This window comes from Nymphalis io, chromosome 3, assembly GCF_905147045.1.
Source record: "Nymphalis io chromosome 3, ilAglIoxx1.1, whole genome shotgun sequence".
Classification (NCBI taxonomy): domain Eukaryota; kingdom Metazoa; phylum Arthropoda; class Insecta; order Lepidoptera; family Nymphalidae; genus Nymphalis; species Nymphalis io.
Genome location: NC_065890.1, coordinates 11965739 through 11979522, shown reverse-complemented (window position 1 = coordinate 11979522; position 13784 = coordinate 11965739). Strand labels below are relative to the sequence as shown.

Here is a 13784-nt window from a genome sequence, read left to right as displayed (position 1 = left end):
AGTGAATCTTGTCAAGTGAATGAAAAAACTTATAAATACTTGCTTTTATATGTTTTTGTATAGTATTCGATCTGTTTAAATGGCTACCGGTTGATCTTTAAATAAGAGTAATGAGTACAATACTCGTTAGTTTATTAGACTGTTGCGGAAATTGGAGGCTGTTAATGAAATAAATATATCTCCGTCGACCTCAGGCTATTTTTATTGAACATGATAATAGCATATTAGTGTTTGATGACGTTGAATTTTAGCTAGCAAAATATCATTAACAAATATTATTTTACCATGTAAAGGTTTTTGCTTTTAATTTTGTTTTTTTTTTTTTTATAAAAAGAAAAAGTATATTATTAATTAATTTAAATTCCTTTATGAAGCTACAGTCTCGCAAAAAATGTTCTACATTCGCTTGATACCATAAGTGTGGAGAAACGAATTTTAATTCTTTTTTATTTATTTATAGTATAGGTAGGCGGACGAGCAAATGGGCCACCTGATGGTAAGTAGTCACCAACGCCCATAGACATTGACAATGCCAACAAATGGTAACCACCGCTTTTCATCGCCAATGCGCCACTAACCTTGGGAACTAAGACGTTATGTCCCTTGTGCCTGTAACACTGGCTCACTCACCCTTCAAGCCGGAACACAACAATATCTTGAATGCAGTTTTTCGGTATAATATCTGATGTGTGGGTGGTACCTACCCAGACGAGCTTGCACAAAGCCCTACCACCAGTACCACAGCTTCTATAAAATAATTAATAATGGGTAGTATTATTTAATCTTGCTATTTGATACCTGGACACAAAACACATCCTTCGTTTAATATTAAATTAAAAATGTCAAAGGTTTAGGAAGTTTTTTTTATCTATTAGGCGTTCAATTACAAGAGAAAATATATAAAAAGAAAAAATTAAACAGCCGCAGATTTCTAATATATTAATATACCTTTATGGTAAAGTAACTGAAGAGCTTATATTTTAAATCTTTTTTAAAACAAATTTAATGATTATGTATTTTTAATATAGTCTTATTTAAATTAAGATTTTACAATTTAATGCATCGAAAGGATAAATACTTTATATTTTTTATGCAAGCATAAACGCAAATCTCGGTACACGGCAGTGTCAATAGAAACAATTATAATAGACTTATTAATTATCTGTTGAACTAGTTTTCGCGCCCAAAAAATGTTGAAGATTTATTAGGCTCCACCTTTATCGCAAATAAAAACCGAACGTTCTCTAAAGCTAAAATATCAAAGCATGTGATTGATGCGTGACCAAAACCATGAATATATAATTAATTAAAAAAAAATGTTGAATATAATTATAAATAAAGCAACTAGAACATATATGAACAGTTCACAAATGGCCCACTCCTGTGTGCTGACCAGTAAAGCATGTTCAATTATTATTCAGTGGTGTAAAAGACGTGAATCTTACCTAGCTCGAACCCGGGCGATCACTACTGAATTTTCATATGCTTAATTTGTATTTGTAATTCATCACGTAATCAGCGGTGAAGGAGAACATCAGCATCAGCAGTGGCGGATGAAATTCTACCACCATAAGCTCTAAGGCTTAGCAAAGTAAAGGACGCCTTAGCCCAGCAGTAGGACATGATATTTTAGATCTTATTGTTAGCACCATATTAACGATGTATAAAGAGGTTTTTTATAGTTTATTTACCTTTAAGCCGAGATGGCCCAGTGGTAAGAACGCGTGAATCTTAACCGATGATCGTGGGCTCAAACCCGAGCAAGCACCACTGAATTTTCATGTGCTTATTTTTGTGATTATAATTCATCTCGTGCTTTACAACAACATTGTGAGGAAACCTACATGTGTCTAATTTCACTGAAATTCTGCCACATGTGTATTCCACCAACCTGCACTGGTGGAATAAGCTGCGAACCTTCTCCTCGAAAAAGGGAGAGGAGACCTTTAGCCCAGCAGTGGGACATTCACGGGCTGTTACGGTTACGGTATCTACCTTTATTTAATAATCATATTCATTAAGTAATCTTGTAAAACATTTGATTTGTTTTTATATGTGTATTAATAAATAAAACCGGACAAAGCCCTATTATAGCGTACAAATATGTTTCGCATATATCTTCCTTAGCTACTTATATCTTCCGTAGGACTCCGGATATTTTTAGTTATATGTTGTCAATGTAAGGATTTTAATATACTTTTTAATTTAAGTTTTATTAAGAGCACACTATCGATATCAACAATAAGCTTTGCCTTTGTTCAAGTCCATCTCTATAATAGAATGTTGATAGAATTATTATTATTTTTAATTGGTTTGAGGTGTATCAAAAATGTTTCCTAATGTGGTTTCAAATAATATCGTAATTTTCAAAAATATTTTTCAGCTCAGCTTTAAAATAAAATAAATTGTTCGTGAAAATACTGACATAGAGATTGCATAAGCTTTTCAGTCTACACGGCATGTCGGTAATATGGGCGACCCCAGATTAATGGAATCTTCGGGATCCACTTTCAATAGTAAAAGCATATTGAATTATACAGAGTACACTATATTTAATCCTATAAATTGGTTTGAAGTGAAGTTCTTTACAATGATATATAACATACTATATGGCTTAAACTTTGGATGAATTGTATTTACAATAAACAATTTTATATTCTACAGCCAACCAGCAGTACTCAGTATTGTTGTATTTCGGTTTGAAGGGTGAGTAACTACGTAACTACAGGCACAAAGGATATAACATCTTAATACCGAAGGTTGGTGGCGCATTGGCGATAATGAACGGTTAATATTTTTACAACGCTTACGTCTATAAGCCGTGATGACCACTTACCATTAGGCTTTCTTCTTGTCAGCATATAATATATATTATCTACTTTATACAATATAAATGAACTCGGTAACCACAAAAGCAGAGATACGAAGAAAAGAGCAAATAAACGGTAGGCATAACTATTTATCAGTATTTGTTATTATAATATTGTCTTTACTTACTTATTTTACACTTTTTTGTACACCACCAAGATAAAAAAAATACAAAACATGGATACAGCCTAAATAAAAGTAGCATACAATTTGGCGACCTTATCGCTACATTGCGATCTCTCCAGACAACCAACGATGTGAGTAATAACTCATGGGATATAGGTAGGCTGTAATAATAAATAAAATAACTTTAATCTATGAATAAAACAAACTAATAAATCAATGTAAATATAAAGTACACACAATGATATAAAAATAAATGATAAGTATGAAAAAAAACTCTTTATAATCTCTTTTTTTAATCTCAACAGACGTGTCGTCCGAGCCTTAAAATAAGTTTGTATAATAAAAAGCTATTATTTAATAGAGTTTGGTTGTTTATTTATTATTGCAGCATCACAATCAAAATTACAGGGGTCAAATTCTACTAATCTATAACGATTGCGATACGTTCCCGATTCAACTACAACTTTGACTATTCTATGTTTATTCTAGTCTACTGAACCGATATGATGTCAATATATTATATCGTTATGTCAAAACCAAACTTAACTTTTAATTTTAAGACAATAGTCGATAAATTAAAAAATAGGAAAACGCACAAACGGCAACGATTACGCTTCGGTTCGATTGCGGTAAAGTGACAATTTGTTAGTAGAATTGGTCCCCGGGATTATAATTTTTGTTGTGTAATTGATCTTAACGGGATTCTGGCTTCCTGGCTTGGTCAGGATGTTATTTATTTGGATGTCATCTGTTTCCTTAATTACTTAGTGTGTAGCAATACAAAATGTTCTTTATTATTATTAATAAACTTTAATGTATCGAATTTTAAAGTTACATTTAATTTGGAAGGAACCTTCGGTTTTAGATGTAAAGGCAAACAATTTTGCCTCAAAAGGCAAATTGATTGTGAGTAATTTAAATTTTAAAGTACACCAAATTTTCAAACTTGAACTATACCAGGTTATTATATGAAACATATTTGTTTTCATTTTGTCAAGATAAATGAATGTGGATTTTTAAATAAGTAACCATATTACAATGTAAAACGCCAAACCCATAGTAATAATAATAATAATATCCTGAGACATTTTTCACACACGGCCATCTTATCCCAAATTAAGCTTGTACAGAGCTTGTAGTATAAAAACCAGACAACTGATATACTACATATACTATTTTTTTTTTTTTTTTTGTAAATACATACTTATCTAGATAATTACACCCCGACTCAAGACAAACAGACATGTTCATGCACACAAATATCTGTCCTGGGTGGGAATCGAACCCATAATCTTCGGTATGAAAGGCAATCCACCAACCACGCCAACCATCTCGTCAACATAGTAAAATTAAAATGTCGCGGTATTTATTATACAACATTTTTTGGTACGAACGTCAAGTGCCTTAAGCTACAATTAGGAATCGAATTAAATAAAATTAAAAATATGGTACAATTTTTTTTTATTTGCAAAATATTATTATTTAGAATACGGATATGACTTAAATTAATTATAAGAATTAATTTTAACTAGTTTTGTCTGTTTGAAACTTTCATCTATGAGTCAGTTTACATCAAATGTTTAAGATTTTTCGAGAACAAGTCAATATAATATAAAAAAAACTAAATAAAAGATCGTTACACTGTTCAAAACTAGGAGTCCATTTTCATGTAGGGATTAACATTTAAAATTATTCACATTGTTTAAATTCTAGACTTCGTTTGAAGCCTAAGTTTTTTATTCTGTGGTTAGTTATGATTCTATTGAGGTTTTAAAATAGGCAAAGGTACGCTTGTGCATTCGAAATGAGTATGGTTATATGTTTTTGTGTTTGAATTTATTAAAGGATGTAACTAGATATGCCGGAATGACAAACAAACATGTCACATTACACAACAGTTTGAAACTTCCTACTACTTTTAATATGTTATATATTTGATTAAGGTTAACGGGTATTCATTTATGTTTGAGCTAAATAAAACCATGTAGGTGTACATAAAGAGGTCGTTTAATTTAATACATTCGTAAAAAATAATATTATTTACAAGGCAGTTTCGAATAAGTCTATTAATCTAAGTTACCTTATGAAGGCTTTGTCTTCATTCACCAGTAGTTAATGGGGTTGGAGTGTACGCCATAGCTCGCGTAGTATGGAGACGCATAGTAGGGGGAGGCGTAGTAGGGAGAGGCGTAAGTGCGAGCGCCAATAAGAGTAGGAGCAGAGGCAGCATAGACTGTGGGAGAGGAGTAGGTACGGGTGGCTATCAGAGGAGCAGAGGCAGCGTAAACTGTAGGTGAGGAGTAAGTATGGGCAGACACTACAGCGGGAGCTGAAGCGGCGTACACTGAGGGAGCGGCGTATGTACGGGCGGCCACAACTGTAGGAGCTGAGGCAGCGTACACTGCAGGGGTGTAGGTACGAGAGGCTACAACCGCTGGGGCGGCAGCAGCGTAGACAGGAGTGGCGTAGGTGCGAGAGGCAACAACAGCAGGAGCAGCGGATACAACGGCAGGTGTGGCGACCGTGCGAGCAGCAACAACTGCTGGAGCAACAGCGGCTACAGCGGGAGCAGCAGCTACCACGGGTGTGGCAACAACAGCAGGGTCCTTGCGTACGACAGCGTTAAAACCGTTAACGTCATCCGCGGTGTAGTCTACAGTACGCTTGGTACCGTCAGAGTCGAGGAGCGAGTACTGTCCTTGAACGTTGCCGCCGACACGGGTCTCATGCTGGCTCTTGAAGTCACCAGTGTAGGGATCAGCCACGTCGTAAGCGAAGCTCGTGTAGTCGGCGTCTGCTCGCGCTACTGGCACCACTGAGCAGTGGGCTACAGCTACCAGGGCGAGTACTACAACCAACTGCAAATAACCATCTTATATTATTTTATTGTAAAACAAATGTTAATCCACATTAAATAAGTTTAAAGATAATTAATTCCTTGATTTTGTCTGTATGAAATTAAACTAAGAAATTTACGCCTTTACTTATAAACGTTGTGTATCCTTATAAACCTGCTAGGTTATCAAGTAAACAATTGTTTGTGTTTTTCTTTCGAATGTAAAATCAATAATGACAGAAAGAAATAAATCAGTGTTTAACTAAACAGTCTCTAAGCAAAGTTTATAAGTAAAAAGGTTAATTTTTATTTATTTAATGGAAACAATTAATATTAATAGACGACATATTTTAAGTAATACACGGTAATGATTTTGGATATAATCACCTTTGCTGCCATTGCTGCTTAGACAAGTGAATCTCGTGGAATGAGTACTGAGCTATCCGACTAGGAGCTTATATATGGATCGCACATACGAGGGCGTGTCGTTTGCGCATGGACACTTATAGTTGATATTTAAAAACACTAATGTATTCGATGGATCCGGAAACGCAAGGCCGTAGTATGGAAAGTATAAAGAAATGACTCGTACCATTATTATTTTATTAACGTCATTCATCTTTGTCATACCCATTATGTATCATGTCTCATAGACTATATTATAAAAACTTCTATTAAATCTTAATAATATATTGTATTGCAACATTTAAAATTAAAAAACGCATTTATTTTTCAGTTTTTTTGTAGAACAGGAAGGCGGACGAGCATATGGGCCACCTGATGGTAAGCGGTCATACCAAACATTGGCATTATAAGAAATTTTAACCAACCTTGCGAACTAAGATGTTATGTCCCTTGTGCCACTATTACACTGGCTCAGTTACCCTTCACACCGGAACACAACAATACCAAGTACTGCTGTTTTGCGGTAGAATATCTGATGAGCGGGTGGTACCTACCCAGACGAGCTTGCACAAAACTCTACCACCAGTAAAAAAAATATATTTACATTTCGAAATTTATTATTTGTTTTGCGTTGATTATATCACCAGAAGCTATCATATGAACGCAATCACTCTACCATGTCACATCTGGATTGTTATAAACGTTTCGCGAAAATAATTCATGTTTAATTTAAGAGTTTAATGTTATCCATTTTTGTGTAAATTTATGATAAGCAGATCAAGATACCATTGTATACCAAACATGGAGGCTGGATATGGCGTTCTCTGATAAAAAATATAACTATATTCGTTTTTAGCTTTCATATTCGTTTTCATGTCACGTAGGTAACGTGCTTGCGGTTTGAAGGCATACAGTCATGACACGATACGCCTGATTTTTATATCTACAAAATTATAATTTCATCAACTCCAACTGATTTATAATATATTTTTTTTTAATTTTTGAAATGTGTACGATTATAAAATTAAAACTCAGTAGTTACTTGCAGGTTTAATCTTGTAAAATGTGAGAAGTGCTCGCAAGCGCCTACTTGAATATATAATAATAAGTATATTTTGATTTTATAGAATTATATTCGTCAACATTTAATTAATTTTAAATTTTTCTTTTAATATTGAGGCTTCGCTCAATTTCTTAAACAATTCGTGTTACAAATACATGTGTATGAATATTTATAAAAAAAATAGCAAAGAATTACAAATGGAATATTTATTGTATTAAAATTATATATTATGTTTATGACAAACTTTGGTGTGCAGTTACCAAAGTTTGTCATAAACATATTGACGAAAAAGAAGTCGTAAAACATACATACATAAAAAAAGAATTGAAACACGTGTTTTTAAATATTCCATTTATATCCAAAATAAGATTGGGTTTATATTTGATATATATTTATTATTATAGATAATTATCTGTTGATCCCACGATCCCACAATCCCACTTGATAAACTCCAATGAAGCTTTTGAAATGTCAAATTTTAGCCTCATTACCAAATTATTTATCATTAGACAATTTAAAAGTGGGTAGACATGTATTAATCCTATGACTTATTTAAGACTGTCACTTAGTTCGAATCAAATTTATTATATATTCAATAATATATGTTAAATATGTATCTATATTATTATATATTATAAATGCGAAAGTAACTCTGTCTGTCTGTTTCGCTTTCAAGTCTAGAATGTTGAACCGATTCTGATGAAATTTGCTATGAAGCAAGCTTGAACCTCGAGAAACGACAAAGATTTTTTTTAAAACAACCCCTCCCCAATAGCACCAACTAATGCCTAGAATGTGGATGAAGCCGCGGGCGAACACTTGTATTTAAGAGATGTAAATCGGTTAAGATTCACGCGTTCTTACCACTAGGCCATCTCGGCTTGGGAACCTATGTGCCGTAAAAGATATAGATTTTAATTCACGTCTTATGCGTAGTATATTTATGAATAAATTTATGCAAAAATTTGGTATTACAATTTAATTCGAATTAATTTAATATGTAAAATCTGTAAAATATTATTATTGTAATTTTTGTCTTTTTACTATTTATTGCCTTTATTATTACCTTTACAAGCATTAATTAATTTTATTGCTAATTAATTTAAATCAATATATATATATATATATATATATATATATATATATATATATATATATATATTATTGATATTGATATATATATATATATATATTATTGATTTAAATTAATTAGCAATAAAATTAATTAATGCTTGTTTCTATGTGTATCATATAAATTCTCGCTACGTTCGGATCGATGTTAAGCTCTGTACAGTAAGGTTTCTGGTATAGTGCCATTACTTGTACGATATCGCTTGTATAGTACGACAAGTGGCACGCAAGATAGTGTACTTTGTAACAAAAAAGGTAACATATGTGCCTATAAAATAGTTTAAAATTAACTTGCATTATGATCATAAGATATAATTTTTAACAGTTGAAAACATACGAAAAATGTAGGCTAAAATTATGAAGCTTCCTGACTATGGAAGCTTATTACGTATGTGCTTATATGGGATGAACGACATTACTCTATGTAATAAGCACAATTTTTTTTCCTCCAGTACCAATCTCAAGATCCGGTTTTGTAAGATTTTTTTCTCTTACCGGTTTTTTAATAATATCGATTATTTAAGTATGTTATTGTACCGCCTTTTTTAAAGATTGTTACCAATTATCGTTTTGAAGCAATTGCTACAATTCAAATTTAATTTAGCGTAAAGCTTGTGTTGAAATTGGGGATGACAATAGACTTATCTTAAGATCGAATCTGCGACTTTAACATCGCTGCGTGTGACTGTACGCGGTAGATCTATTGAGTCATTATTAATTTATTATAATTGATACTTCGTAAGTGTATAATTCTTAATTAATGCATTTTCAATTCGATATTTTTTATGACAAAAACATATTTTTTACTTTCAAATATTTTATTTAAACAAAATCATAGTATATTTTTTGGTAGTTTTAAGTATTATAAATCAGTTAACGTTAAAAAGTTCATTTTACTTTTAACGTTTAAAGTAAGTTTTTTGTATATGCATACAAAATTAACTATTTGTAAATATTAAGGACCTACGTTTTAGTTAGTAAAAATAATAAATTCTATGAATAATCATGACGAAGACAACCCAGTTTAGGAGAACCGGCGCAAGGCCGACTGGCTGCGATTACAAGCAGTTTATGATTATAATAACATACTTTGTAGCAGTGATCAGTTGCGGAAATAAATGCCTATAAACGATGTAAATATATTCATACATACATATATATATATATATGCAACTTCCGTTGCAATATATAGTACTCGCGCGCCGCATTTTGTATTGCGGTGGTATTTAAGAGCAACCTTTAAGAAAGTTTCTACAAGAAATGTATAAGGTTTCAACTCAATGGGATAAATTTTATATAGTATATTTATTTGAAATTTAAACAAATAGTTATTTTCACCCACGGCTTCGCTCGCACGTGTGTGTGGGGGGGGGGGGGTGTAAGGTACTCTTTGTCCTTTTATAAACCCCTGAGAACGTGTATGTTAATTTCAATTTCATGATATTCGGTTGAGTAGTTAAAACCTGAAATCGTAACACAAACAAACAAATAAACTCATTTTTGCATTGATAATATTAATAAGGATGTCACATGTATGTATTTTGTCACGGAGAAGGTTTCTATTTCATCCACTTTGTCGTGTCCCGCCGCTAGATGGCGTCTGTGACAAATAAACCTCAATACTGTTCAAGCGATCGCCTTGACTTAGTATATTTAAACGGATAGGTCGTCTATACACTGGATTTTTGCTAGTTTATATAAAGATATATTAATATAGTTTGCTTCGTCCGTAAATTAAGTTTTTAGAGATAATCTTATAAATTATTGAAAAAGAACCCAATGTGTAAATCCACGATTAATCGGTTATTCTCCAAATTACGTCATTTGATACAACGATCACCTAATAAATGTTATTCTTAACTTCCGACTTTAACTTAAACTTCCGGTCGACATTTGAACGCCAGAAACATCGTCAGCGGTCAATCTGATCTGAGCAGCGAACGAGGTCTCGATTATTACAATAGTCGAAATACAGTTCTCGCAAGTGATGTTTTGACATTTTTTGACATTTTGTTCTGTCGCTAGACACGCACGCACATTTACGCTGCAATGGTTCGAAATAACTTGAGATGGGACCCAAAGCGTTTGCAAGCCACCAACGACGTTCATACTGCAATGTTAGAATTTTAAAAATACCACAACAATACGTTTCTATAGTAAGCATCGTGACGCGTCCGATGGCGTTAATAGACCACAGGCTTAGTGAGCCGACTGAGAATACGCAATACTGGTATTCTGTGGAATCCATACTCTGTACTAGGGGAACCAGCATCATAGTCTTTCCAAACATTGAATAAATTATATATGCATTTGATACCTACTCAGTTTTCTAATTAAAAAATCATTTCATATTAATTATTACAATATGTAAAATTGAGTAAAAAACAGTAAAAAAATCCTTCAAAATAACTCATTTTAACGCTTAAAGTTACAGTTTTTTTTTTTTTTTTATATCGCCGGGAGGGCAAATGACTCTACTCCACCTGATGGTAAGTGGTAGTAGAGTCCAAACGCGACGACGGCCAGTACAGACGGGAAAAACGTTCTGCACTAGCCGCCTTCGCCTTGCCGGCCCCCAAGATGCCTCTTCACGCCTCGTTTGAAGGAACCCGGGTTGTAAGAGGAGGGGAACACGTGAGCTGGTAAGGAATTCCATTTTTTTTTATTTATAATTTAACCGTTTTGAAGATTATCCTGGAAATGGACAGGCAGACAGACAAAAATAAAAATAAATATATGTATATCTAAAATCTGTTTGTACAGAATTTTTAAGATTTTATGTGAAAATGCCAATTATTTATTATATTATATATATTTTGGTAATTTTATAATAAGTGTAATTCGTGAACGAATACAAAATAATTTTAATTTTATAAGCAAGATAAATAAAATAAATTAATTAGTATTTTTTATTGTTTGTTTTAAATAATATTTACAAGAATATAAGTGGGGCTCTTCATTTGGTTGATATATATTTGTATCTTCCATCACATTTCATTGGGATCAATTTGTATCACAATTTAAACTGTACTGTACTCATATCAAAGCTCGGTCACCGCTCTTTTTATCATCTTTTTAATAAAAAACACACAATATATCCAAAACTAACGGTTCAAATTGCAAAATGTAAACGCCAATTAAATTAATATAAAACACTTAAACATTAATGCATTATTCGCTTTCATAAGTTTTAAAACAGTGTTACAAAACCGAGATGGTCCAATTGTTGATTGCTGATTCAAACCCAGGGAAGTGCCACTGAATTTGCATGTGCTTAGTTTATGTTTATTATAATATCTATAATCATCTCGTGCTTGGTGGTGAAGGAAAATATAAACCTGCATGTGTCGGGTCAACATCTTCCACGTGACGCGTCACTCAACTTTGATTAACCACCATGTCGCGACGTGGTGGTTGGTCAAAGTCGAGGTGAGAAATGTCACTGAACAGTTCAGAACTGACAGAAAACAAGATGTGGAGACAAAGCACAAAAAAATTGCATTCCAAAAATTTTGATTTTGAAGCTGCCTGGAAATGAAAAATTACCAAACTATAAACTGATAGGAAGATACGTAAAAAGCAAAGACAACGCGTCTTTGGGCACTACAAAACAAAATAATTTAAAAAAATGTTAATAACTTCTACATCAACATTTATAAAAATGTCGTGCCTAATTTAATGTCTTGGTGGCTACTAAATAAGAGATAATAGTATTCATGATTTTTTTATAATTGCAAGTTTTTCTAATATATAAATCTATTGCAATATTTGTTAGTTTGTTTAGATGAAATCTTGCAAGCTGAATTCGAACCATTATCACAATCGTACGGAGTTGAAATTTATAATATTGTATGTTCCGATGACAAAGCTTTTTTATTGTAACCGTGATCAGGATTGGTTCAGACGAAGGAAATCTTCGACCATCAATGGCATAAAAATCCAATATAAAAACTCAATGAGTATATATATTTCCCTTTTTCTATCAAAAAATGTATACGAATCTAATAATAATTCATTTTCAATTCTATTTCAATTGAAAATTAGAAATAAATAAAAAGCATGCAAATTGTTTGAAACATTTTATAATTAATATAAATTCTAAATAATACTGTGTGGTACTAAGTACCTGAGCTTTTTAATGTTTTCGATGTAATTATTTATTGCATAGAACTAGTTAAAATAAAAGTAAATGTTAACAGTCATTTTTTTATTTTAAATAATATTTACATGACATTTCGTTGATGTATAATTGTATCATTAATCCCATTTCATTGGGATATTCTTCAATCTGTATCACAATTTAAACTTTTACCATTTATTGTTTGCTAAGATCACAGTGGTGGAGTCCTAAACTAAACTAGTAGTGGTGACCGGCGTAACCGAGACCGTGGGCACCGTAGGCGTAGCCGTGGGCAAGAGGAGCGATACCTCCGTGAGCCAAGGAAGCGGCGGCGTACGCGTTGTAGGCGAGGGGAGAGGCGTAGGAACCGTAAGCTACGGGGGCGACGCGGGCAGCGTACGCCAAGTGAGAAGAGACCACAGCGGGAGCGGCGTACGATGTCGCGATGGGAGCGGAGATCACAGCGGGTGCAGCGTAGGAGGTGGCGATGGGTGCGGCGTAGACGGCAGGCGTGGCGTGGGCGATGTAGGCCGGGTCCTTGCGGACGACGGCGTTGAAGCCGGAGTGCGCGTCGGCAGCGTAGTCGACGGTGCGGCGAGTGCCGTCGGACTCCAAGAGAGAGTACTGGCCGACCACGTTGTCGCCGACACGGGTTTCGTGCTGGCTCTTCACGTCACCGGTGTGAGGGTCAGAAACTCCATAGGAGAAGCTATTGTAGGCACTGCCGTGGACGGCACTGCCTTGAGCAGCCGCTACCAATAAAGCGAGAACGACGAACTGTAAACAAAAAGTAATGTAAATGCTTTGTTAAATATTTTAAACAATGATTAAAAAATAATTAAATCATACAACAACTACCTTTGAAGCCATTTTACGTGTGTTTAACTCGACAACTGAGTGCAACTGACTTACCCCTCGCTATGATTACTATTTATAATAGCATAGCTCCGAAGTTGCAAACGAAACAGGAAATAACATACATACGTAGTACAACGTGAAAATACAATAAGACTAAAATGAAAGGCATCGCCGTACATTCATTAATATTCATACATTGTAATTAATTAATTTCAAGGTTATTATTTTCGGATCTAGGTTTTTGTAGTTTATTTTTAATCTCTAATCTATTTATTTAAACTCCAATATCTCAGTGGCATTACTAATGTATATTTTATACATTTATAATCGCGGGTAATCTTTTTTTATTTTGATTGATTGTAAGCTAAAGTATGAGC

General features: G+C 33.5%; 2 protein-coding genes across 2 annotated transcripts; both read right to left on the bottom strand.

Annotated features, from left to right (window-relative positions):
• Positions 1–4983: 4983 nt before the first annotated feature.
• Positions 4984–6294, bottom strand: LOC126781241 (cuticle protein 19.8-like). Its single transcript, XM_050506134.1, has 2 exons — positions 6218–6294; positions 4984–5852 (listed from the first exon to the last, which is right to left on the bottom strand). Exons 1-2 carry the CDS (start codon positions 6227–6229, stop codon positions 5097–5099), a joined length of 768 nt encoding a protein of 255 aa, XP_050362091.1. The 5' UTR covers positions 6230–6294; the 3' UTR covers positions 4984–5096.
• Positions 6295–12621: 6327 nt separating this feature from the next.
• Positions 12622–13434, bottom strand: LOC126781255 (larval/pupal rigid cuticle protein 66-like). The gene is made up of 2 exons (XM_050506149.1): positions 13408–13434; positions 12622–13326 (listed from the first exon to the last, which is right to left on the bottom strand). Exons 1-2 carry the CDS (start codon positions 13417–13419, stop codon positions 12787–12789), a joined length of 552 nt encoding a protein of 183 aa, XP_050362106.1. The 5' UTR covers positions 13420–13434; the 3' UTR covers positions 12622–12786.
• Positions 13435–13784: the final 350 nt, after the last annotated feature.